Source organism: Plectropomus leopardus, chromosome 15 (genome assembly GCF_026936395.1).
Source record: "Plectropomus leopardus strain MGB_pleo_1.0 chromosome 15, ASM2693639v1, whole genome shotgun sequence".
Lineage (NCBI taxonomy): Eukaryota > Metazoa > Chordata > Actinopteri > Perciformes > Serranidae > Plectropomus > Plectropomus leopardus.
Genome location: NC_142190.1, coordinates 17,274,864 through 17,300,556, shown reverse-complemented (window position 1 = coordinate 17,300,556; position 25,693 = coordinate 17,274,864). Strand labels below are relative to the sequence as shown.

The 25,693-nt window shown below is 39.0% G+C and overlaps 1 protein-coding gene across 2 annotated transcripts in view; it reads left to right on the top strand.

Moving 5' to 3' along the window:
- The window catches only part of grxcr2 (glutaredoxin and cysteine rich domain containing 2), a 28,204-nt gene extending 2,511 nt beyond the window's left edge, over window positions 1-25,693 (top strand). The window contains exons 2-7 of one of the 2 annotated variants that reach the window (XM_088088757.1): window positions 2,326-2,395; window positions 16,344-16,495; window positions 16,964-17,147; window positions 19,002-19,111; window positions 20,874-21,098; window positions 24,480-25,693. In XM_088088757.1, the coding sequence (XP_087944883.1) occupies window positions 16,439-16,495; window positions 16,964-17,147; window positions 19,002-19,111; window positions 20,874-21,098; window positions 24,480-24,653 (750 nt within the window). In that variant the 5' untranslated portion in view covers window positions 2,326-2,395; window positions 16,344-16,438 and the 3' untranslated portion in view covers window positions 24,654-25,693. The remainder of the gene's footprint in view (window positions 1-2,325; window positions 2,396-16,343; window positions 16,496-16,963; window positions 17,148-19,001; window positions 19,112-20,873; window positions 21,099-24,479) is intronic. The other variant, XM_042499986.2, reaches the window with a different exon arrangement.

The following is a 25,693-nucleotide window of genomic DNA, read 5'->3' as shown; positions in this document are numbered from 1 at the left end:
AAAAAAAACAAACAAGTAAATTCATATTTGAGTAATATAATGACTATCCAACCCCTTCTCAGTCCTAGTTTGTCTAACACTTTGTTACGCCTCGTGGTGTCTAAGAGTGACACACAGGGCATACTTTCACTTTTGACATTTGAGTGTTAATAAATCTGCATATTGTAATGTAAATATGCATATTGACTGCTTTCTAAAGGTTAAACCTGGCTAATGCAGTTAAATTTTGCCAGCCATAAGCTGACCCTGGCATCAGGAGCCTGCTTTCATCACACCCCGAGCCCCTTATTGTCACTCCGTTGCCGCCCTCCCACCAACTCTGTGGACAGGGAGGTGCTGTGGATCAAGAGGCTTTTTCACGTTCCAGGGAGGAGGCAGTCAAGCTAAAAGTGGAAGGTTTAGTTACTCTTTAACATGCGTTTGTGATCTGAACACAAGTGGGCAGCCAAGACATTGCTGTTCATATTTGTGCCCATCATGCATCTTGAGCTGACCACTTGTGTTCAGATTTCGTTGCTGCCTCGTACACAGTTGCGACGTACACACTTTTGCTAGCTGCTCTGTAGCATGCTGTTCAACACGTCTCCTTCCATAGGGCAAAATGATAGATGGCCATGAAACACTTTGTTTTACTTGAAAAAAATAAGTAAATTATAGAGCGTTAATGTGGTGTCACAACAACAACCACATTCTGGACTAATGTCAGACTAAGATATGTGGTGAAATTCATCCCAGACCCCTTCAGCAAGTGGTTGTAGTGATTGTATAACAGTAACTGATGGAATACATTTACACTTGTATTTATCGCTGCACTCTTGTGATCAGATCACCTAAGAGACATTTTCGTACCAGGTCTATACAGGCTCTTGATTTCACATGGGACACAAACTTTGGTCTCCTGGATGAAAGTTCAGTATTGTTCGACCCATCCACCTCTCGTCACCCCACCCTGTGTGGACTTTCTTGCTCTTTATACTACATCACATGCTCCCAGCCTTTAGTATTGCAGTGGATGGACTTGTATTATATACTTGAAAGCCTAGTGTGTCTCATAAAGACCTTAAAGGGTTTTGTTTTATTATAATTACACAGAATCTGTGTAAAGATTTATAAGCTGATATGGTGGGCCTCCAAAGTCAATATGTGGAACATTTGTTTCTGTACCTCGACGTTCATTTCAGTGGGTTCCCCGGTATATTATGTGTCTCATGTTAGCTTCTGTTCTTTTTGCTATTGTGCTTCAAGAGAGAGGGAAGCTGCATCATTGTCTGACATTTCCGTGTTTTAGACACGCTATTAAAAGTTTGTTTGCTAGCTTAAACTCATCATGAATATGCAGAAATATTTCTATATTATTTAATTTGCATAGGAGCTGAAGTTTGAGGGCATACTCTATTCACTTGATGATTTGTATTATTCACCTGTTGTCAGGTATGTTTTACGAGCGTGTTTTTTTCATATATTATGTAAAATATTGCCCTTTTTGCTGTTGTGCTTCATGTGAGAGGAGCTGAAGTTTGACAGCATATTGTATTGACCAGAGGATTTGTATTATTCACCTGTTGTCAGATTAAATGGAGCCTGCCTCCAAAGATATCCTCGTCTGGGTCTCTTAATCCAAACACAACACAGACATCACAAGCCACGACCGGTTACATGAGGAGCATGACAAAACAGCTGTATTGACACCCTGGGAAAAAGAACGGGCTGGGTTATCATTAGTAGTTGGAAGAAGCGAGTGCTTGTTAAAATCAAGGATAAATCAAGACTGATAGATTTCTTAGCAGTTGTACACCCAGAAAACTGCTTTGCTTATTTTTTGTAAGGCTTCTGTTGTAGCATCATCTATATTTCAAAGCAGTGTTTTTTTTGTTATGTTGTGAATTCAAGTCTGATGTTTTATGCCAAAATATCTACCAAAATTGCAGATTCTGCTGGCAAGTCTCCCTCTTCTGTTTTTTGTCTTGTTTTTTCCCTTTTCTCATCAATGAGGCCTGATGGAAAAGCAGAATTTAAAGTTTATATTTTGAAGCACATAACCTTCCTACATGTATGGTAGCATTGTAAGAATGTACTAGTGAGCTATTTTTGTGAAATGAATGTTGTGTTGTTTTATTTTTCAATTGCACAGTATGTTTCAGCAGGCAAGCAGGATCTTTTTAATTGTCCTTACACATATTTCTTTTTGGCACACCAAAACTTGCTCGGCTTTAGCTGCTGGTTCCATTGTTGCAGGTCTCTCTGAATAATTTTATTCAGATGCTCTTTTGTGTGTGTGTATTTGTGCATGTGTGGTGACATCTCTTGTTTTGGGCTTATGTTCAGGATACAGGAGGAGATGGACAGGCTAAGTAGACAGAATGTGCAAGCAGACAACAGAGCCAACCAAGAGATGGTAAGCTGCTTTTTGTTTTGCAGAAAGAAAAAAACCCCAAACATTAGCTACAAGAACAAGGAAAAAGGGACACACACACACACACACACACACACACACACACACACACACACACACACACACACACACACACACACACACACACACACACACACACACACACACACGGGCGCACATGCGCACGCACACACTCCCACACTGAAAGACTTAGTTAGACAGGGAGTATAAAAAATAGCAAACTGTTTGCCTCACTGCTTTGTCGCTCTTCTTAGCAGTCAAGCATCGTGGCTCAGAGGCTTACCAGCTCAAGCAGTTCTTCTCTCTCTCTGTTGCTTCTTTTCCAATGTGTCAAAAGTGAAAAATGGGTCTCATGCATACAGCCTTTAATTGCTGACATATCATAAAACAGCTGATCTAATAATAATATATAACTAATATGATATCCATGGTGTTGCATCCTGCACTTTTTGATCACTCTGTGCAGACATGTGTTTTTGTATTCTGTATTTTTGGTTGAAAATGATGAAGGTGAGGTATGATTTCCCAAGGAGGTTGAAACCAAAAAACAAAAACCTGCAGCGAGGAGCCTCTGCTGTAATAAATATGAGCTGATGCTTGCTATTTTGTCATTTTTCTGGCATAATCCCATTGTGCATGCTCATGTTATTATAAATGTACAATGATATCCCTCTAAAGGTCATAACTGGATTTGTTTGGATCCTGTAATAACCATTGGGATGCAAACACAGCTGAGAGGAAGAGGAATATCCAGGCAGTATTTTATTGTCATGCAGTGAACTTGTTTTAAACAAGTTAGAAAAATACATAAAAGATATACTTCCCATTCACACCGTGTATTTTATGCACCTATAATGTTTGCCTGAAAATTAAAATAATGAAACAGAGTATAGTGGTCTTGTGGCAGTGAATAAACAGAGAGAAAAGTGATCTCTAAAGAGGGATGTTTTCAGAGAGAGCACTATCAGTTCTACCCACAATGAATAATGGAAATTTATGACAGGTTGGAGCACTGCATTAGACTGAATACACTGAGAATAGAGCCCCAGCCACAAGCTGTCATCTACACCATTATTAGACCAATTATAATGCTGGATGGGAAAGGGGAAAAGAGAGATTGGGAAAGACAGTGAGGGTGAGAAACAAATGGTACACCTTAGGGAATTCATTTGTGAAAATTGCATAATCACAAAGTACATTTCCAGAACTTTGCAGACTTGTTATAGTAGGCAATGTATGGCAATAGAGAGAAGGTTCTTCAAAAGGTGTGAAGCGTTAAGTATCTAAGTCAATTAGTTTCTGATATATATTGTGTAGTTCTTCTTCTCATATGGATCTCTTCACTAGGAGCCAGATGCAGCTGTTTGTAGAGACTTGAACTTCATCTTTTGTGCAAAACTTACTCTTTCTGTTTCCCTGAATTTTGACTAACATTGACTAAAACGGAAGGACTCTGTTCTCATTGCAGAGTCATCAAATATCAACGCCTCTGCGGTGATTTCAGTGTAAGATCTCAAGGCCAAAAGCCACCTTTCCAACAAACCCCAGACTTGCATGCAGGATTCCAGTGTTTGCTCCCCATCTGAATGTGATGGGGTTTTTTCTGTACCTAACCATGTGTCTTTTTTGCCTTAACCTAACCATCCATGAATTTGATGCCTTATACTAAGCATGTGCTTTTGTTGAAGCTCTGGCTATTTTGCCATGTGCTTTTGTTGCCTAACCATAACCAAGTGCTTTTGCAGTGTAATCCCATCATGTGCATTTGTCAACATCCCAGCACTTGTAGCGGCATCCCAGAATGTCAACAGCAGATAAAGAGGGTTACCTAGAGTGTAATATAAAGACGCTGAGGTCCACTGACGAAGCAGCAATATGTGATGACTTGGAATGAGAACATGTTGGTATGTCTGTCGTTTGATTTTCTGAACAACCGTTCATGCGATGGACTTCATAGTGCTGAGTACGATCTCTTTGATCTACGGGACATATTATTAAGGTTATTTTGCTCATGCTGTGTAGTGTGCTGAGAGTTCTTGTGCCGAATGTCATACATGGGTACAGCTTGTACAGCTGTCGCTCACTTCAGTACATTCAAGAACAGATGAAGAAAAAGACACTAGATGTGTTATATTGTTGCTAACTCAAACATTTTAAGCATCAGTGATGTACTTTTTGGTGTCAATGTTTTTGTTGAATTCTTGAACTTTGTGCTTTTTGCACAGCTGTTAAAATCACATTAGGAAGGGATCTCTGTGGTCAATGTAGATGAGAATAATGATTGTGGTGCCCAGGAAGACTTTTACTGCACATTTGGGCATGCATTATTTTAAGACAGTCTTGAAGAACTAATTCTGGGGGTGCCCACTAGCTCATCTGGTAGAATCGGTGCCCCATGTACAAAGGCTGAATCCAGCAGCCACAGGTTTGATTCCACCCTTGGCCCTTTTGCTGCATGTCATTCCCTCCCTGTCTCTCCCCCTTTCACGTTTAGCTGTTCTGTCCAATAAAGGCCAAAAAATCTTTAAAAAAAAGTTTCAATTGTGCAACCGGATTTCATACATCTTCAGTTTAACTTTAATTAATTAGAAGTTTCAGTAACCTATGTGTGACACCAACTCAAATTTAGTAAAGGATTTACAAATAGATGTGAAACACTATGAAACAGATTGACTCATCTCAAAGATCAAATAATAATCTCCTATGATGTTTATGAAGCAAGCTAAGTCAAATACTGCTGTAGTTTAGTAAAAGAGCAAAGAATGGGGGCTCTTTCCAAGCCACTTCAACACATAGCTTTGGGTTTACTCACCAGCTGCCATGATGAAAAGTATCTATAGTCAGAGACATACAAGATTAAATGTCATCCACAATGAGAAAATTAAAAAATGATATTTCTTCAGCAAGTATTTATTTATGATGTTATAATATCAATATGTACAGGTGCAGATATCTCCTCTGGTATTACAATCTATGCATGCTGGACATCTGTTCTAATCTCTCTCTCTTTCTCTCTCTCTCTCTCTGTTAGCCATCACTGTGTTTATATTGGATTAAGGATTGGCTGTTTATTTGATTTCACTCTAGAGTAAACTCCCTCTTCTCGAGTGACATCTGCCACAGTGATTTCTCTCTTTGCCATGCAATAGGACCCTCTTGAAATAAGGGCCTCCTCTTAAAGCCAAAAACAAGTTAATTTTTTGGGGAAACAAATAGCAAAACTCTGGTTTCTCAAACAGCATAAAACAAGAACGCATTCAACTGAGGAGGATCAAATTAACTTGACCTTGCAAGTCCATCATTTCCTCCCCTCTTGCAAATGTTGGTCTTGTGTGCAACTCAGTCAGCTCAGGTTGCTGTATGAATCAATATTGTTAGTTAGTCCGTAGTTATCAGCCAAAGAATTATCAGTCCTCTCTGATTTTTTCCCAAATGTACTATTGGATTTTTTTCCCCTGTATAAGGCTAATCTGAGTCATTTTCTCATTAGAGGGTGGGCAAGTAATCTGATGGGTCAGAAACACGTTCAAGGCATGCTGTTTATTTCCTATGATGCTTAAATTTTATGGTAGGCAAAGACATAAAACATTATTTTTAATTACTGGTACATTAATCAACTTGTAACTGATATTGCTGCAGCCTTAGATACAGTATCAACTGCCGGGCTTCAACGTTATCTCATTCATACTCATATTTTGCCGCCTAGGCAAAAGCGTCTGGCATTACATCCCGCTCTCATTCTGAAGTCATCAAATAGTGTTGTTTTTGCAGTGCTTTCGGCATAAGATCCCGATGCCAAAAGCCACCTGTCATGTCGCATGATATATTACCGGATGTCATCAGCTGAGAACACAGCTGGACCAACCTATAAGCATTGTTATTATACACTGGGAGGCACCTGCTGCAGCAGCATGATACATGGACAGAGGGCATTGAGAACCTGGCCAGGTGGAACCTGTCATGTTGGCATGATAAACCCCTGGACAGCATCAGGTTGAAACACTCCTGGCAATGATGTATTATACGGAGCATGAAGTTGCCTATAGGGCGGGCAGAAGGGGCGGTGGATGAGTCAAACAAACCCCAGACTTTCATGTGCGAGTCTGGTGTATGCTTCCTGTCTCAATATGTTTTATTTCTACACCTTACCATGTGCCTTTTTCTCTAAAGCTAATCATCCATGCCCTAGTTGTCTAAACCTTATCATCTGTGCCAGCATGTGCGTTTGCTGACGTCCCAGCATTGGTTGACATGTGCTTTTGTTGCACGTGGCAACCAAATGAAGCGTAATCCCACCATGTGCATTCGTTTACATCACAGTAGGGGCATCCCCGAACGACAAGAATAGACAGAAGAAAACCTAGAGCGTAATATGTAGATGTGGAAGTGACTTGGGATGAAAATGTGTTTGGTGTGACTAATGTTATGCCGGGAGTAGCATTTTGCATTGTATGTTCATGCAGAATGGGTCAGCAGTTAGGTTTAGACATTAAAAAGACTTGGTTGTGGTTAGGAAAAGATTTTGGATGTCACTAAAAAACACTGGGTTTTTAATGCCACAAGCACGACCAGAATGGCAGGTGATGGGGAAAAAAAACACCCAGCTTCGAGTGCCAAACCAAATTTATCGGTTTTGGTCTTGAATACCGCTCTCCTGGGTCATTGTTCAGTGTTTTTTGGACCCATCCATGTTCCACCTATCCTGAGAGGACTGTCATGCTCTTTAAGTTATGTCTGTTGCTTTGTATGCTCTGACAGTGTAATACCATTGCAGATGGATTTACACTGGACTTGGTGGAAAGCCCAGTGTATCTCAAACAGACACTAAATGGTGCCCAAGTGCCCTATTTTGACACTGTGTGATTGAGACCAGGCTGCCAGGATAACCTCCATGCAGAGGGTTTTATTTTTTTAAACAAAAAGTTGTTGTTGGTTTAGGCAAAATATTCAAAAAGGCCACCAGATCTTGCAAGGAGTGGCCTCTTCACTGATCCTTTTATCAAATAGTATTTCAAATATTTAAATAGATTTTTGGCTCTGCCTAAATGTACTGTCTGATTAAATTCTAACTACCCTAGCAGTTTAAGGTTTATGCCAATTGAGATATTTGCATTGCCTCCAAAAATGATCTAAATTGGCCTACAGAAATAATGTGAAATTTTAAGACCCAGGTTCAACAGTGATGGATTATGCTTCGGTCTCTGAATTCCTTTATTATGCTAATGAGACTCAAGTTTGCCTGATACGTTGTGACATGATAACAGCGTGGTGGTTTGGAACAGAATGATAAAAATAATCCTTGTCACTACTGAATAAATACACATCTATCATTTGGATAGAACAATTTCCCTCTTTATTTTTAGAAACTGTTTTCTTTGTCGAAGTTGCACATAGAGTTTGCTTAGTTGTCATAGAGATGGTTCAGTCGTCGTCACATGACCTCAGTCAGTTCATTTGGTCTGTTGCTGTTTCACTGATGTGGCGCTCCCCACAGCTGTCACATGTGATAACATACCCAACTGCAGTTCTCCTCTCTGAGGGAGTCCTGTCGGTTGTCTGTAAAATGATACAGCAGTGATCTCGTTGATTCCTTGTGACTTACGAATTTGGGCTGGACGTTCCAACAGTCTAGCCGTGTAAAAGTCTCACTAGAAGGCCTTTGGTGAAGAGTGGGATTCTCAATCTCCATTCTTGGTGCTTTCTCTGTCCTCCTCTTCGCTTCTACGACCTTCACTGAGCTTTCATGATGTGATTTTGTGATTAGAGTCACAATTAAGATCTGGTCTATGAGAGTAGGTTTTCTGCATCTGTATCCCCCTGTCAGCCCTCACATGAATGATCATGGATGGAAGCTTTCTATTTTCTTTCTTCCCTTCCACTTGAGCTTTTTTGTTGGGTTTGTGCGGGAGAAGTGCAGTGAAGTAGTAGCAATTATTGGGGCAATCTTCAAAATGTTCAATGCACAAATTAGCAACTATGACCCTACTGCTCCTTCAGTTTGTTTTTAAAAAGTACCCAAAGAGCATTTCATGTTTTTCAGCCCTGCTAGGGGCAAATGACTGCTATTTGAACTGCACTGCAGGTTTCACAACAGCAGAGGTCTTTGGTAAAATCTTCATCTTAGCTTCTGTTCTGTATGGAAGCCCCAAATGAGGGGGAAAAAAACTGGTGATCAATTTTCTAAGCCTGATCTAAATTGTTTTCTTTTTGTTAAACTGTGAAACAAGTGGGGAAAAACACTTGAAACCTGTTTTCTTTTGAAAACAGGTTTCAAAAGATTTTTTTTTTTTTTGGGATAATTTTTTTAGGAGTTTGTTTTTACTACATTTATGTCCGCTATATGAGGCTGAAGTGCACCACTGCCTCATGTTTGAGGTAGGACTAAAAGCAATTATGTTCTCTCTCAGGTGACTTCTAATTTCACCATGCACTAGAAACACAAGATGCATATATTGTGTGAAAGTTTTTTCAAGGTTGAAAGAAAGAAAGAAAACGATTTAGATTTACGATTTAAATGGATCACCGGATTTATTATTTTTTTCCTGCTTTTCTCTCAGGGCTTCAATAGTTCTGTTGGCGTTCTTTAAAAACAATCTCAATAGCAAAAAACAACTTTATTAAGGATACAGAAAAAGGTTAATGGTGTAATACATTAAAACAGACAATACTCTGTACAAAAATGCAATAGATACGATAAATACAATAGCCACAACTCTTGGCCAACTTGGATTTATTTTCACACAATCTAACTACAGTCTCAAATCAAACAACATTTGAAGATGTCCTAATCATTGCAACAAAATCCTACTTCTGCACATAGTTTGAATAACTGCTGATTCCTTCCACTTCCCTGCCAAGATTCCCCCTCTGCTGTCCTCATTTCTGGGCTTGCAGTTATTGGAGACAGTCACGCATGAAGACACTTTTTTTCTGAAGTTGAAATTAGAGTGGGGTTTAGAGGTCAAAGGTGAAAGTCTGTGTAACATCCCAGCCGCAAGTTTCTGCGTGCACTTGAGGTTTCATGTGAGCCGAACACCATCACCACCACCATACAGCTAATTAAAATGAGATAGAAAATCAGTCCCAGTGAAATATTAAATATTAACTTGACTGTGACTTGCAACATCTATCATTTGATAGACACTGTAATTAAGATAATGAAGTTTAAATGCATTAGTAGTTCTATTTAAAACATTGCTGCTGTGGAACAGATTTTTTTAAATGACAGTCTAATCTAATTCAGTGTTGAAGGTCTCTGCTTTGTCATCATTTAAGTGCCTTTTTAAACTTGGACAACTTGTGTTTTATCAGAGTTTTATTTAACTGTATTAGAGTTACTTGAGATGCTTTTTGTAGTGGGGTGATATTTTACGCGATTTAGTCCTGGGCAGGTTTAATTTAGCATTTCCAGGTCAGATCACTTTAAAATTGTAGCAACATCTCCTCATAGTCTTTTTTGTTAAAAAAAAAAAAGTGTCACTTTTGATTTCGAAAACATTTTTGGCTTTAAGTGTAGTATCAAAAAAGTGTAGGTAGTGGCAGTTTTTAAGCTAGACTTGTTGGACCTTTTTAGAAATCAATGCTCTTTTGTTTCCCTTTATGACATAATGTAGAATCTCTACTTAAGCTTTTCAGACAGTAAACACTGTATAAAGTTGTACAGTACTTAGTGCCAAGGCATTTTTTACTGCAAACTCCTCAGACTCTCATAGCTTAAAAAACCCTGGAGCCTAAAAAGCAAATAGAAACACACTGACAGGTTACTGTGAAACACCCAGGTTTGAATCCTAAAAAGCTGTGGAAAAACGTCGACAGGTCGCTGTAAAACACCCATGTTTGGACCCTTAAAAGCTCCTGGAAAAACATGGATGGATTGCTATAAAACACCCAAGTTTAGAGCCTAAAAAGTTGCAGGAGAAACACTGACAGGTCACTATCAAACATCCACGATTGTAGCCTGAGAAGGTGATGAAAAAAGCATTGACTTGTTAAAACATAACCGGTTTTGCTGTTGTTGATCTCGTACAATGGTCAGTCTCTCCATCTCTTTCTAAATTTTAATATAATATGTATGAAATGTGTAAATGTTCCATATTCATGGTTTGCAGACACTCACAATACCAACTTTTTCTTCAGATAACTGGGCAGGGACAAACTATGCATTTTGTTATTTGTGAGTACTTGTTGAATGTCCCTTATCGCATTATTATGAAGTTAATTGAGAAAAAAGAGAAAACAAAAAACTGTCTGCACAATGGCTTGATTTCAGTTATGCTAAAAATATCTTATATCTTCATCTTCGAACAGCTGAAAAACTTGGGCGCGCTGCATGAAGAACATGTGGATAATTATATTCCATTTGGTTATAGCTGTAACACTGGTAATAAAACTCTGGTGAGAAAGACTCTTGACAATTAGATGAACCACAGCCCTAATACATTGTCTGAGCTAGTGGTCGTTTCTCTTTTTTTGTCTTTAACCTTTAGAGAGGATGTGACATTAGTGTCTTCAGATATGATTTAAGACAAATATGGTCTTTCACATTCATTTGTAGCTTCATCGCTCCTCCCTTATCTCCCCTTGGTTCCCTCTCATAGTGCCATCCATCTTTAATTCCAGCTTTTTACTTTCTCCCTTCTTCTATCTCTGTCTCCCTACCTCCCTCTTCCTCTCATATTCCTCTTCACTCCTGCCTTTGAGCCACCCGAGGGCACAGCAAGAGAGTCAAAAAGTATAATCTGAGTTTGGTCCTGAAATGGGCAGAGGAAGAGAGAGAGGGTGTAGAATAGCAGTGGTTTCCATTTAAAATGGCAAAACTCCAGGTGATCATTACCACCCCGCCATTGACCTGAGGGGACAGTTCATCATTAGAAACTCCTTGTATGACACTCAGAATAATTCTGCCTTTTCCCAAAAATCTGCCTCCCACAGGCCTTTAAGCTGATGACCGCTATGGAGAGTTTTAAACAGTGTGACTGATCTCTGTTCCATTGTTGCCTGAAAATAGGTGTTACTGATATGAGAGCCAGTCAATACTATTTCCCTTAGGAGGGTGTCAGAAATAGCACAGACAAAATAATGAGTAGGTGTCTTTTTAAAGTGAGTTTCGCTTACTTTTTTTTTTTTTTTTACTTACACAGGGCAAACGTTCAGAGAAAAGAGGTTGACATAGACAGAAAAGGGAGAGTACAACAGAGAGTACATTACAAAAATGGGTGGCACAGATGTATGCTGCCCCCATGAAGAGACTTGGGGGAAATAATCAACACACAAACATGCTCCTTTATACGCAAATTGACTCCAATAATGAACATCTACTGGTGCCAGGGTAAGGTAAGATGTGTTAGCTGCGGAGGGTTTGAGGCGTAAACAACCAGAAGTAGATTAAAAAGATTTAGAGCTGAGCAGCCAGCCTGCACTCATCATACCTGGTTCATGGATACAGCATAAGATAGAGTTTCGATTTTAATTTACTCATCCGCAACAGTTGGCACATCGAGGTTGCATCAGGCCACCTGCGGGAATAAACTTCCATTTGGGTTTAAATTTGCAGCTCAATGAGGCTTGTCTCTGCGCACTCGGGTCCAAATGCATTATCAACTAGCACAGTGAAAACCAAAACTATTATTTCTCAGTTTCGATCTGTACCGTCAGAGCACTGAAAATTGATTAGATGGAGATCTATAGCTAGAGAGCATGTACTGTACCTGAGCAATGAAGCTAATATTGCATATTGTGTTTAGGGAAGATAATGGGGATGATAGAATATACATGAACTGTTAATGTGGAGACACAGAGACAGATTTACACTGGCAATCATTTAAAGCGAAAGCAGTGAGAATCCTGGCACATTAAACGATTCCTTCACTGCGATGCACCCAAAACAATTTCTCGCTTGAGTGGCCATACTTGCTTGTTCTGCAATCTGATTAAGCCGACTCTCGGTCAGGGAAGAGACAAGAGACGGGTCTCTCTCTCCTCCTTCTCTCTTTTTAAACCATCCGTTCCCTCTCAGCTTAATAACAGTCATCTGTAAGGATAATTGTATGATTGATATTGACATGCATGGGGCTAATGGCATCCATTTGTTAGATTAGTGTTTGTTCTATAAAATGGCCTCTTGAAGATGCCGAAAAAAAGTTGCCACTGCCATCAGCAGTTTCAGAATATAGATAATACTTTCCAAACCCTGTAAATTGAATAATTCAAGTGCTGTATATGCATTATGGATTGGACCATGCATACATTTTACACAAACAAAATTCAGATGCGCATGCACACACACAAACACACACACATACACACACACACACACACACACACACACACACACACACACACGTGCACTGATCCGACACATGGTGCCAGGATGTGACCTTACACTGACTTGGGAGAAAGTGATGTAGACTTCAAAACTGGCACTCCCAGATGTGATTGAAATCTTAAATTAGTCGCCAAACTAGTGATAAAATGAGGCTTAAAAGGATGCTGACAGCATGAATCACACCCTATTAGGCTTAATAAGAATCAGACAGGCCAATTCTGGAAATGACAAAGAACAAAATTAGAGATGTGAGTGATACTTTTATATGATGAGAACATCAAATAAGACAAATCAAAGGCCTATGATTAGTCTGTTATTGCTTTATTTGGAATATAGATAACTAATCTCACACACTATTTGACACTTGTGAGCCATTTTGTAGAATTCGGGGGGTTGCTGAGGAGCTTTATCGACATCGTACTGCTTCACACATTGTATATACAATTTCAAATCAGGGAGCTGTACAGTAAAACATAAGTTGATACAGTAAGGTGTGACTAACACAGGGTTAGGGGGTTAGTTATTAATGCAGTCTTCATTTTCATATAACTGTAATATGTGAGTTTTGAGTCGAAGTTATTTAAATGTAATGTACAGCTCACTGCAACAACTTTAATCATGAACAGTTTGATAAACAGATGTCTAGTCATGCTGATAAACTACTGATATTTAGTGGTTAATAATGAGTGATTTTGGTGCTGGTGCTTTGGTGCTACCCCTCCACTTTTTGAAGTCAGAAAACTAATATCTTATCCTATTGGGTGAGTCAAAAATTGATCAATTTCATAACCTTTTTGCTGTAAAAACATTTTTTCCTATAACTATCCATTTCATGAAGAGGACAAACCAAAATTATGAAAAGAACATGGCAGAGTTGTTCTATCTTTTGTCAGGGAAACTGGAGCCCTTTTGTGTGCCTAACTTTGTCCCCAGCACCTTTAAAATAAAAAATGACCCCCTGGTACCAATAAATAAATAAAAGAAAGAAAGAAAGAAGTTGATGGTGATTACTACATAATTTGTCTTCACAGAGGACATTTGTTATTTCCGTCAGTTTGATAGTATGTTTGCAGGTAAATTATGCTAATAAAACACAAATTTCACAATTTTGAATGTGATGATAATTTACTATCACTTGAATTGGCTCTAACTTTCTCTCAAGTGGCTATCAGTTTGGGTCTGTTCATAATTGTACGGTGACTTATAGGCTCACATTTTTCATGTCTGAAGATTATTATTACTGTACCAAACCATAGGTCTTTACACTGTGTCAAATGCATGACAACCCTTACTATTAGTCACACTAAGCAGTGGTTAATTTAAAGTTAAATACAGAATAATTATACATTACCAAATAATTAAAGCAATTACAGGCTACTAGGCAAGAAAACACTTAGCACATGGTGATTATGTTAAAACACTAATTATAATCACCAGTTCAAGTAATTACACTGTAGGATTAGGAGAAGAAAAAAGTTTTATTGTAAACTTTCAAGGATTTTCTTAATTTGAAATATTTTGTAAATTCAATCATAGTTTTACTGAGTTTGAAAAAAAAAACAAACCCAAGTTTTAAATATATTTTCTTACACCTTTAAATATTTCATGTTAATTCTTATTAAGCTATTCTCGCCTAATACTTTGGCTGTCAAAGAGCATCTTGTAAATATCATGACATGTTGAATTTGACTTTAAAAGGGAACTTATATGCTTTTCGGTATTTAAGTATAAGTTTAAAATAATAAGCTAAATGTTTGTAATTGCTCTGAACAAAAAGCTCAGGCATCAAACCATTCTGATTATTGCATTTTTTTTTCTACTCTGGCCACAGTGTGATGCCATTGTTTGCCAGATTTCTATGCATGGTCATCTTCTCCTGGCACATTAGCAAATGTTTACATTATGTAGCCTACACTGCTACATGAAGTTACATGCTAACATCAGGGGAAAATGCTTAGTTGGGAATGTCATCAATTTCTCCCACATTTTTGGATCTTATTCCTCCTAGAACATGTGTTAAGAAGCTTTTATTGGTGATTTTTCGCAAGAGAAAGTGTCGCTATTCCTGTCATTCTTCATTCCAAGTGCATTTCTAGTGTCTGTGTAGCTACATGCTCACATCAGGAAAGCATCTTGGTCGCTGATATTGTTTTTTTTTCTCCGTTTTGGACCATATTATTGCTGCAACATGTCTAGTTGTGTTGGAGGATCTTAATGGAAGACTCCAGAGATTCATAAAATGCTGACCAAACACAGCACACTGGGCTTCTTTGGGACAGGGGATGTAAAGTGACAGCCTCTAAACAGAGCCATCTCAGACAGAGGGTGACTACAGGAGTTACAGCACAGACGCTATGAGCTGTATAGTATTGCCTAAACGTGAATATAAACCTTAAACAAAAGTATGATCCACAAAATCAGCATATCCAGTCTCTTTTCTAAATAATTTGATAGCATCTTTCCAATAACGGGCAGATCCACAAAATATTGTGAGTTACAGTTTTGGTTTCGAGTTTTGGTGTGGTTCTCCTCAGTTTAATATTTGGACTGAAGAAACTTTCTCATGTTGTCTGCGTCATCCAAAGGACTTGCATTTGTGATATGAGTCTGTTTGATATGTTTTTGAATCTTCTTAGCTTCTAGAGGAGCTCCCTGAGCGTTGCCTGCTGGAGGATTTTTTTTTCATATTTTATCTGAGACCGACTGTAACAGATACTTCTTTAAGTTAGACTTTCAAAGAGTCTGACTCAGACTCCACTGAGTAATGAAATAAGACTGAAATTTTGGTGCTCAACTTTGACACATCCATTACAGTAGCACATGTAAAAACTACAAAGAAATTTAGAAAGCGAAGACCTTCCCTAAGGCCAAATGCCCTATCTCCTAATATTAACAAAATTAAGAAGTAACTCCTGTATCTGTCCCGTGATTCGGATCTGATCCAAAATTGAATGGGTTATAGGCAATTTGTACACCCTTCCATCAAGTTTCATAATCATCGAGCCAGCTGTTTTTCTGTTATCTTTCTGACAAACAGACAAAGAGAGAGGACACTAAAAACAAGGTGTTATATCATTGTGATAATACTCAAAACTGCTATGATAAAGGTAAACGTTTTTAGTGACAGCAACATACATCAAATGTCATGTTTACTTTTCGGGATTCTGGATGCACTCGGCTCCAGTCCAAAGACAGGCTGTCCTACAACTATTTAACAACTCCCACACACACATAGCTTCACTCTCTCTTTCTTTCCCTTACACACACAAACACACAGTGCTCCACACAGGCTCCAACTACCTTCTATTCTGGTGATCATAATTATTTGATGACGGAGCTTCTGGTTTCTCCACCACCCCTTTTGTACACACGATCTCGCTTTGAATAATTTAGCACGGGGAGCCAGAAAGGTGGTCCCTTAAAACAGCAGGTACAGACAAACTCAGAAGGCAGGACAGGCAGCGCAGAGCGCTTTATCTTATCTAGTCATCCACCCACCCCTCACTCGCAGCTCTTCGGTCGGGCTCTTGTACCCTGTGCTTCAATCAAGCCGTGTATCAATCCATTCTTTTATCCATTTGTTGGTATATTCTTTTATCGCACCAGGCACCACAGTGTCCAGCTGATGTCAGTTCGCCCCAGCTAAGAAGCTCCTTGGATGGACTGACGCTCCCTCGGCGTCCCCTCCTCAATCGGCCACCATGGAGGAACTCCAGAGAAAACTGAATCAGCGCTATGAAGGCACCAAGCCCAGAAAGGTGAGTTATTAACAGATCGCTTTTTGTCAGATTCATGTGTTTTAAAGTACTTTAATAAATGAAAGCACTGTTTTGAGTGAAAGTCTATTGAGGTTATTACTAAGCTTTCTGTTCCAAATGTTTTTTGTTTTTTTTATCTTGTTTCTTTAATATCAGTGGCATATTGCTCTAAGTATAGCACACAACTAGCTGAAGCTGGTGTGCTTGAAGGTTCAGCTTCTATCTGCATCTGTTGTCAAACTACAAGCTGAGAAGGGAAAATGATTAGCTTGTATGTTGACACAGAAATGTTTGTATGCGCTCCTCTTGTTTGATCAAACAGCAGCTTTTCTCTACTCATAAATCTTCTTTCTGTGCAAACAAGCTATGCAAATTAGTCTCTAAGCAGCAGTTAACATGCATCTTTTTGACATATAAAACCTTGAGGGAAGTAAAGTGAAAACATGTCATCTCAACTAAAAACCACAGGTGAGGTTCAAGCTGGCGTCATCCTACAGTGGCCGGGTGCTGAAGCACGTGTACGAGGATGGTCAGGAGCTGGACAGTCCAGAGGAGAAATACCCGCACAGCTTTGTTCACCGCAAGATCCCCCCCAGCCACCTGGAGGTGGAGCAGCTCTGTGGGTTTGAGGATACTCATGGGGACCAACCGGGTGGGTATTTATCACTGTGTAACACACTACCATTGTGTTTTACTTCATGTAAGCGCACTTTGTGTGGGCTGTAAGCCAGTAACCAGGGAGACCAACAAGATGTGTATATTACAGTTATTTATGGTACTCCAGCCTTTGCGTTGGGGTGGTTTCCATGAAATTGTTTGGGAATGTTTTCCTGAGCATGTGCCACACTTTCTTAGTAGTATAACAGCTGTACATGACTGATACTGTGTGTTTGTATTTGTGTGTGTAAAACTGCATGTGTGCTCACAAACATCTCAAATGCTGACGTTATGGCAATCTTTGTGATGATGATGGGGAACATCTCGAGGCTACACAAATACTGGTTCTATAACCCACCTATGTGCTCTGATCACATTGTGATCTGCAATTGTTGTGGCTTGTTATAGGATTACGTTGTGTTTTTCAGTCATTTTTAACTGATAGAGAACACACTGAGATGAAACATGTATTTCCTATCCAGTTGTGTAAGACTACATTTTCTCTGAAGTGATGATAGGAATCAGCTCAATTTTATCTTAGTCGGACTGCCAGCTCCAAGTGCAAATGTTATTACAGTCCACTGTGTTGGCAGTAAATATACAGGAAATGATAGCAGCATGCACCAGGGGAGGTCAGGCAAAGTTTGAACTTGGAAAGCTACCAATTTCAAAGATGAAATGAAATGCTCAAACACTGAGCTATCTTTCTATGCTTGAGATATAATTCATTTTCTAAACTGTAGTGAGAATGAATTTCCTTCTCAAATGATTGTTTGAATTAATCAGTGGTGTTTATTTAATGGAATAGTTTGACACTTTGAGGAAATACACTTATTCACTTTGCATGATGATTGGATGATTGGGGGAGGTCTAGCCTGTCTCTGCCCACTAATTAACATGTTATATATCATTTGTTTTATCTGTACAAAAACTTAAGCGTAAGAATTACCATTAGCTGTTTGACAGGGGATTATGTGTCAAAACTATTTCTTGGCTTGGACCAGTTACTTCCTGGTGCCTCAGCTGTTTGCCTGGCGACTGGTCCTGTATGCCCATTTATTTGTATGTCGATATTTATTTATTTGTTTTTTGCTTGTTTTTTTTGTTTCTAGTGAGAATTCACAACCCAATTGTCAGAATAAATGTTGGCATTGTACATGTATGCAAAAGGAAGTTTCTTTCCAACATTTAGCCACTGATCCCATATGTTTTTACTTACGCTTTACAGTATTTCTCAGCAGTGCATGAGCCATAGATCCTTGGTGTTATTCACAGACCCACTCCTGCTTTTTCAGCGACTTTTGTGCTAACAAACATGTTTTCAGCCAAAATATGATACTTTCTCTACCAAGTAGTTTTTATGCCTAAACCTAACCACACATTGACAACAGTGTTGTTGACAAATGTAACATGTCCATGTCCATGTTTATAGAATAAAAAATGTGCAGTGCCAGCATGTTTTTTTTCTGGTGATTGGGATGTCTAACTGCAAGGAGTGGGTATTTTTGGAGAAACGGGACTTCAAGTGATTGGCGTTTTTTTGGTATTACAGGCTGTCAGAGCAATTGATTTTTAGTCCAATGGGGAATTTTTCAGACTAACTGGTCTTTGGAAATTTGAGGTATTGGAACAATGGGCAGTCCCCAGGCAATCTCAGTTCGTCATGTAGAAAACCTATGTCATATGTCATTGTAGGCTGTCATCTCAGAACCTATCACAACTTTCAGACAAAATTCAGGCAAGCACATGCAAAATATGTGCTGCTAATGTATGAAACGTGAACATGAGTCCCAAATCTCTGGTACAAGGTCTTGATCTATCCTGACAACATGTTTCGTACTGTACGCAGGTGTCTATCCTCCAACAGGACTCATTGCCCAGAGAATAAATGTGTACAGAGGAATGGGGAGCTACAAGCCTGCTACAGGCCAGGCTGAGGAAGCAGAGGGAGATGCCAATGTAAGCAATGCTGCTTGTTTTCTATTTTGCTAAATTTTGATATTAATCAAGATCATCTTAGATTAAATTTCCCACTTGCAGTGTCAGTATTGTCTGTCTGAATGTCAAGTACTGAGTCCTATCTTAATTGTCTTGATTTATTCTCCAGTGCAGTGTAAACTAACTGGAATCAAAAATAATCAGATTTTGCTGAATGTTAATTAAAATGTCAGTCATAGAAAAAGTTTACTTTAAAATGCCATAAACAACAGTTTGGTATAAAAGAAAGAAAAAATGGTTATGCAGCACCAGAAATATTGTTAGTTCAGCATATACTTGAATATGGATGTGAAGTTTAGAATTATTGTCTCTTATTTCAAAGAGAAAAAGTCAGCACGTTAAAATTATGATATTCAGTGTTTCTGACACCTTTTGAATAGTAAGCTACTAATTTTGGAGCACGATCACTTTGAAATATCTCTTTGGATATACTTACATAAAGGGAATTATAATAAGAAAGTTTCGCAGCTCCTTGGAAGAGTTAGTATTTATTTTTCAAACCCCACAGAGCATTGCAACACTACATATGCTGAAAAGCAAACAGACACGCCAAAATAAACACATACACAATTACCAGCCAACGCAGAGCAATTTAATAATTAATTCATACATCTTAGAACAGAACAAGCAATTGAGACTTAAAATAGACAATCCTTGGGTAATTAAAGCACCAACTGCATGCTGTTCTGTGAAAATTGTACAACAATTAAAGTTGAACAACGGCTACAAAATTGTTCTTCTGAAAGGAATAAGCCACCGTTACTGTGGCAGTGGCTTCATTAGTGCAGCAGGCGGAGAGGGAGGTCAGCTACATCGCCTGCTGGCTTAGTGTCAGTTTCATTCTTTTATCTTATTAACAAAGGCACGCTTGGCCCTAGTGACCAAGGCCTGTATTTATCGCATTTATCAGCTGAAAACAGCAATCTGGATTTAGTTTATATTTTGGGACATTTATTGAAAGTATTGCACAGTGGTCAGGAGCAACCCTAATGTAGAAGAACTAATGAGTTCCTCTCTCTATGGGTTCTTTGCTTTCTCTGTCTGTTTTCATAATAAGGGAGATTCACTGATCTGATTTTCATTGATGAATCTTTGAAAAATGCAACCTATCAGATAGTTTTAAAAAGTTTCCAAGATAGGCCAGAAACTTAGTTTGAAAAGTCAGAAATGTCAGGGATTAGCAAAGTGAGTCACTGGCAATGAAAAATTCAGCCTTGCCGATATGGATCTGTTTAATTTTTCCCCCCAAAATATTCATTTTTCGGATTCACTTTCCTCATAGACAATGCTGAATGACTCACACTTGAAACACTTATACAGCTTGGATCGGCACGAAATTCTCACTGTTAAATCATCAGTGCAAAAAAAAAAACAGTGTCAAAAAATATTTTGTCCTTTGATAAAAACTTAAAAGTACAAGCTAAGTACAATTCCCAAGGTGGATTTTAGCATGAAACATCCAATCACAGATAAGATTCTGTTATGGCCCAGCTCAGTAATTCATGAACTATGGTGCCATGTTTTTTTCTCAGCTGCACCAACAAAACCTTCTGAATTAGCTACAGTTATAACCCTGACCTAAGACTGGCTTCTTCTCCATGACAACAACACAAACAACAGGTTAAGCTCATGGCTGTTGCAGTATTTCAAGCTTAAAATACTCAATCAGCTGTTGTTGATATTACCTGATATAGGGTTATTTGACATTTTTGGTCTCCTTCAGTCCTCAGTGTTGGACTTTGGCAAGATAATCATCTACACCAGCAATCTGCGCATCATCAGGGCACCACCGAGGAAGCCTGAGGCGTTACGGCACCACACAGTGCCTCCTCTGGACTTGGAGGGGTACCCAAAGGCCAGGGAGAGGGGGAGCAGGAGGAGGGTTAAAGCTCTCGCTACACCAGATGGGGAGGAGGAGGAGAAACAGATCAGCGACTCAGAGTCCAAGGTAATGATCCATGGCCAAATTATTCTCAGTGGTGTGGTTGGGATTTTTATCATCCTGTTTCTTGGTATTCTGTCTCACCATGTCCCTCCCTTCTCTCTGTATCTCTGCATATGTCTTCTTTCTTCACTTTATCTGCGCTTTCAAGAGCATAACTGCAGGATCGTCTGTTCAGCCATATTGTTGTAATTTGAAACTGTTCACAGAGGGGTGTTTATTCTCATCCCACAATCCCCTCTGTGTTTCCTTGTAACTGCCACCTTATTTGTGCCCCTTCTCTTATTTTTTCTTGTAGTCCCCTCCTTCTGCTGCAACAGCCACCACCCCATTGTCCCGGTGTTATCTGTCAACTGTGAACACATACTGATGAGTCCACAGTTTTACTCTGCCCTTGCAGCATTTGCCTGCCACTTGCCAGCCCGCAAGGATACCCAGCTCGCTATTATCCCCTCCCTATCACCTCCTTGGCTGATTACTGTTCTCTTCCCTTCACCCCCTCCATTCTTTTCTCACCTCTCTCGTTATTTTCTCATTTTCTCTGCCTCTAGTAAAAAAAAAAAAAAGTTCATTCTCAGCTTTTTTCTTTTTTCATTATTTGGCAATCTCACTCCTCTTTGTTAGTTTCTTTTCTTCATCATCTTTGCTTTTGTTGCCCAAACTCCAAGGTATTTAATTTTTCACTGGCTTTGTTTCTTTATTTCTAACACAGGCTTAGGTTTAAACATTGTACATATAATTTTGCAACCGTTTTCCCAATCTGGACCTATATTTAGAGCTGTCACCAGAAATAATGTTGGCATTATACATTCCTTCAAATCACAGACATGTTTGCATGTGTCACATCAAGGTTTGTAAAGTGACATAATATATAAGTTGACGTTGTCTTCTGAGGGTGGAGGCAATAGTTGATGACATGTTATCACATCAGGATGACTGCCAAACTTAAGACCACTGTTCAAGATTTCCAAAAAAAGGAAAGAATAAAAAACTCTTGTAATTTAGGCAAGGCAAGGGAAGGCAGCTCTATTTACAGCAGGACAATTCAAAGTGCTTTATAGAGAAATAAAATGCAAAACATAATAAAGGCTATGCATTTATAATGACAGAGTGAAGTGATAAGGTATACAAGACAAATTAATTACTAAATGATTTACATTAAAAAAGTCATTAAAAATAGCAGACAAGAGGTTGAAAGATAAAAAGATTATTCAAAATGGTTTAAAGTCAAGTTTAAGAATAAGTCATAACCAAGGGGGAGTAAGCAGTGATAAAAAATGAACGTTTTTAGCTTCAACTTAAAAGTGGTTGGAGTTGGGGCTTGTGTAACATCATCTGGGATTTTTCCAGGTTTGTGCTGAATGATAACATAACGCTGCGTCACCATGTTTTGCTCTAACTCTTGGGCCGGTCAGTAGGTCAGCCCCAGATGTCCTAAGAGTCCTAAAAGGTTCATATGCAAGCATTTCATCGATATATTTGGGCGCTGAGCCACAGAGTAATTTATAGACAGGCAGCATGATTTTGAAATCTATTCTCTGAGTGATATACCATGTGTAAGGATTTTAGAACTGGAGTAATGTGGTCTGATTTCCTAGTTTTTGTCAGGACCGTAGCAAAGGCATTCAATTTAGCCAGACATTGCTGTGATTCCAGTGGCTTTTTAAACACCATAGGTGGGTGTTTTGAAGTAACTCATTTTTGTTTTGCCAGTGTATGTTAAGGAATGAAAATTGGGATTTTTTTGTTTTTTAACTGAGACATTGCTGTTTTCCCAGAATTGCGACGCAAAAAGCAGTTGTTTTTTCATCGCTGCTTTTCTTCATATAGTGGCAAGAAAATCATTTGCTTTTTACCCAGATATTACTGCTTTTCCAGGCTGTTCTCATTTTCATTTTCAAGTCATCAAATACTGCTGCTTGGGCAGTGATTTTGGCATTAGACACTGACGCCAAAAAGCCACCTTTTGCAGCAGTATGATATGCTGCATGGCAGCATCAGTTGGAAATGCTATTTGAAAAAAGTCAGGAGCTGGAAAGTCACTATAGGGTGGGCAGGAGGGAGGTGGATGGGTCCAACAAACCTGGAACTTCCACCCAGGACTCCACTGTTTGCTTTCTGCATGAATGTTCAGCCACTCCATGATGTTTTTTTGGTTTTTTTTTTGGTTTTTTTTAAAAAAAACCCCTAACCACGTGTATGTGTTTGACTGAATCGTAGTTGCAGCTTGAACTGATGTAGGCTTGCATGCTCTAAAATTCTAAGTCATCAACTTTCATTAAAAGAAAAATCTTGCGGTAAAGTATATTTGCTGAAAAATTTAGCAAGGGTGGTGTGGAGCATTACAGCTGCGTTGTTTGCTGGTGGGCTTAAGCTTGCTGGATAGGTTTTTACAGTGGTGGTCCGGTGGTTACTAACTATTTAAGTCAAAGTGTTTCCAGTGCTGTAACCAGAGAAATGATTATCCAAACTCAATCATATCTTGCCTATTTTCAGCCACTTTCTTTTTTTGTGTGCTTTTTTAATAAAATTGTTTAACAAGATTTCAAAACATGTCTTTTAGATTCATAGAGCATCTTCCGCTGAAGCACTCGAGCATGCATTGCTAAGCAGTCTATCTCTGTCCTCTACTTTACTTTGAGACTCCCAGAGGAAATCCTAAAGGGTCTGACGTGAATGGCATTTAGTTTGGGGCACTGAAATATTTAAGCTCAACGTCAACAACAATATCCTGGTTACTCAGGAAAATCCACAAGCCTTTGCTGTGCAAACTTTTCACTGAAAAAAAATGTTCTCCTGATTAACAACATCCAGATTTTAAAGATTTACATCTTCTGTTAGTTTCCACCCCTCGTGTCATCGATACTCTACAGGCAGCTGGTCTTTGTTGTAAATTTAGTTGCAATGACCAGCTGGCTGTACATATACCACAACACAGATACTTAACAAAGGCATTGAATTATAAATAACTTTGGAAAAATCCGCCGTGTTGTTAAGGTTGTTCAGTGTCTGCCAGCAGGCCGGCCTGTTAAACTAGATAGCTGTGTTAATTGTCATTCTTTATGAACTGGCTGAAAGTGTTGTAAGTTAATCAGCTTTGAGCTTTGAACGGTTGAAATATGTATTTTTGTAACACATTGTAATGTAAAAAAGGGTTTATTATGTATTATTGATGCATTTGAAACAAGAATTATATATATCATAGATATGCCTGAAAAAACTCCCAGCTTCCCTTCTTAGTTCACTATCCACATGTTCCTTGTCTTTCTCACCCTTTACAACCTCTTCTTCCCTTTTTTTTACCCTTTGCTTAACCTTACAACTCTTCTCTTTCACCTCATCTTCCTCCTCCTCTTCTCCCTTCTAATGTGTTTCTTCTGTTTCCAGGAGGCCGACAGCTGCCAGCATTGTGGCGGTTCGGGCTGCGCTCCCTGCTCTCTGTGTCACGGTAGCAAGCTGTCCATGCTGGCGAACCGCTTCAATGAGTCCATCAGTGATCTGCGTTGCCAAGCCTGCTACCCCCATGGTCTGGAGAAGTGCCAGTCCTGCTCCAGCAAATAGCACTGTTTGGCTGACACCCATGTCTGGCAGGGAGAGTGAGTGAGTGAATGAGAGTGTGTAGCTGTGAGTGACTGTGTGCCCCGATGTGCTATGGGTTTGTCACAATTGTCTCAGCGGCAATATTGCTCTAATCCAAAGTGTTCTTGGTGGGGCGTTTCGAAGCACTACTAGGAAACATAAGCCATCATTGGAAAGGGGAATTATGAATTGTGCAGTGGGCACAAAATCATAAAATACAATTACTGTGTGCAGTGAACATGGCTTGCGATAACACAAATGCATAATCACTTTTTTGTTTGCATCTGCGTCCATCCTCCTGATAAAACCGGGTTCCACGACAGAGTTATCAGTTTAATTAAAATGATGCAAACATTTTGCTTTTCATTTCATCTGCTGGGAAGGTTGCCCTGTTCCTATCTCCCCTCTTTATTCACCAGAGAGAATAAAACCTTTTGTAGCCCAACATGTTGTACTGTATGAGGGTAAATGACGCTTTCATGTTTTTCTTTGTCAAAACAGAGGGAAAAAATACGGTAGACGGATAAAGAGTTTGAGATTGAACGATAGTAGGAACTACAGCCAAAATGAGAGATGAGAGTTAGTGAGTCAACACAGACAGTTGCATTAATGGTAGCAACATAAATCAATTTGATCAATGACTTAAGAGCATCACCCACCCCAAAAATGGCAAAATGCACTCCTGCTTTAGGGTGGGTGATGGTGACACCAAAGCAGTGTTTGACAAGCAACTGGTGTTAGTGATAAAATAAGATCTTTTTGCTTCACTTCAAATCATAAATATTGACTTTGAGTGGAGTATCACCAGATGAGATGGCAATAATACACAAAGGAGAAGAGTTTAATAAATGATAATATTACTGTAGGCCCGCTCAAAGGGGTTAAATGATGGAAATTATGATGTGTGTTTGTGTGATTTTTTTGTTGTTGTTGTTTTTTTTTTTAAATAATCTCATTCTCAGGTTATTGTGATTTAAATTGCTTTAAACGTTTTACCCACAGTTTTATTATATGAAATGAAA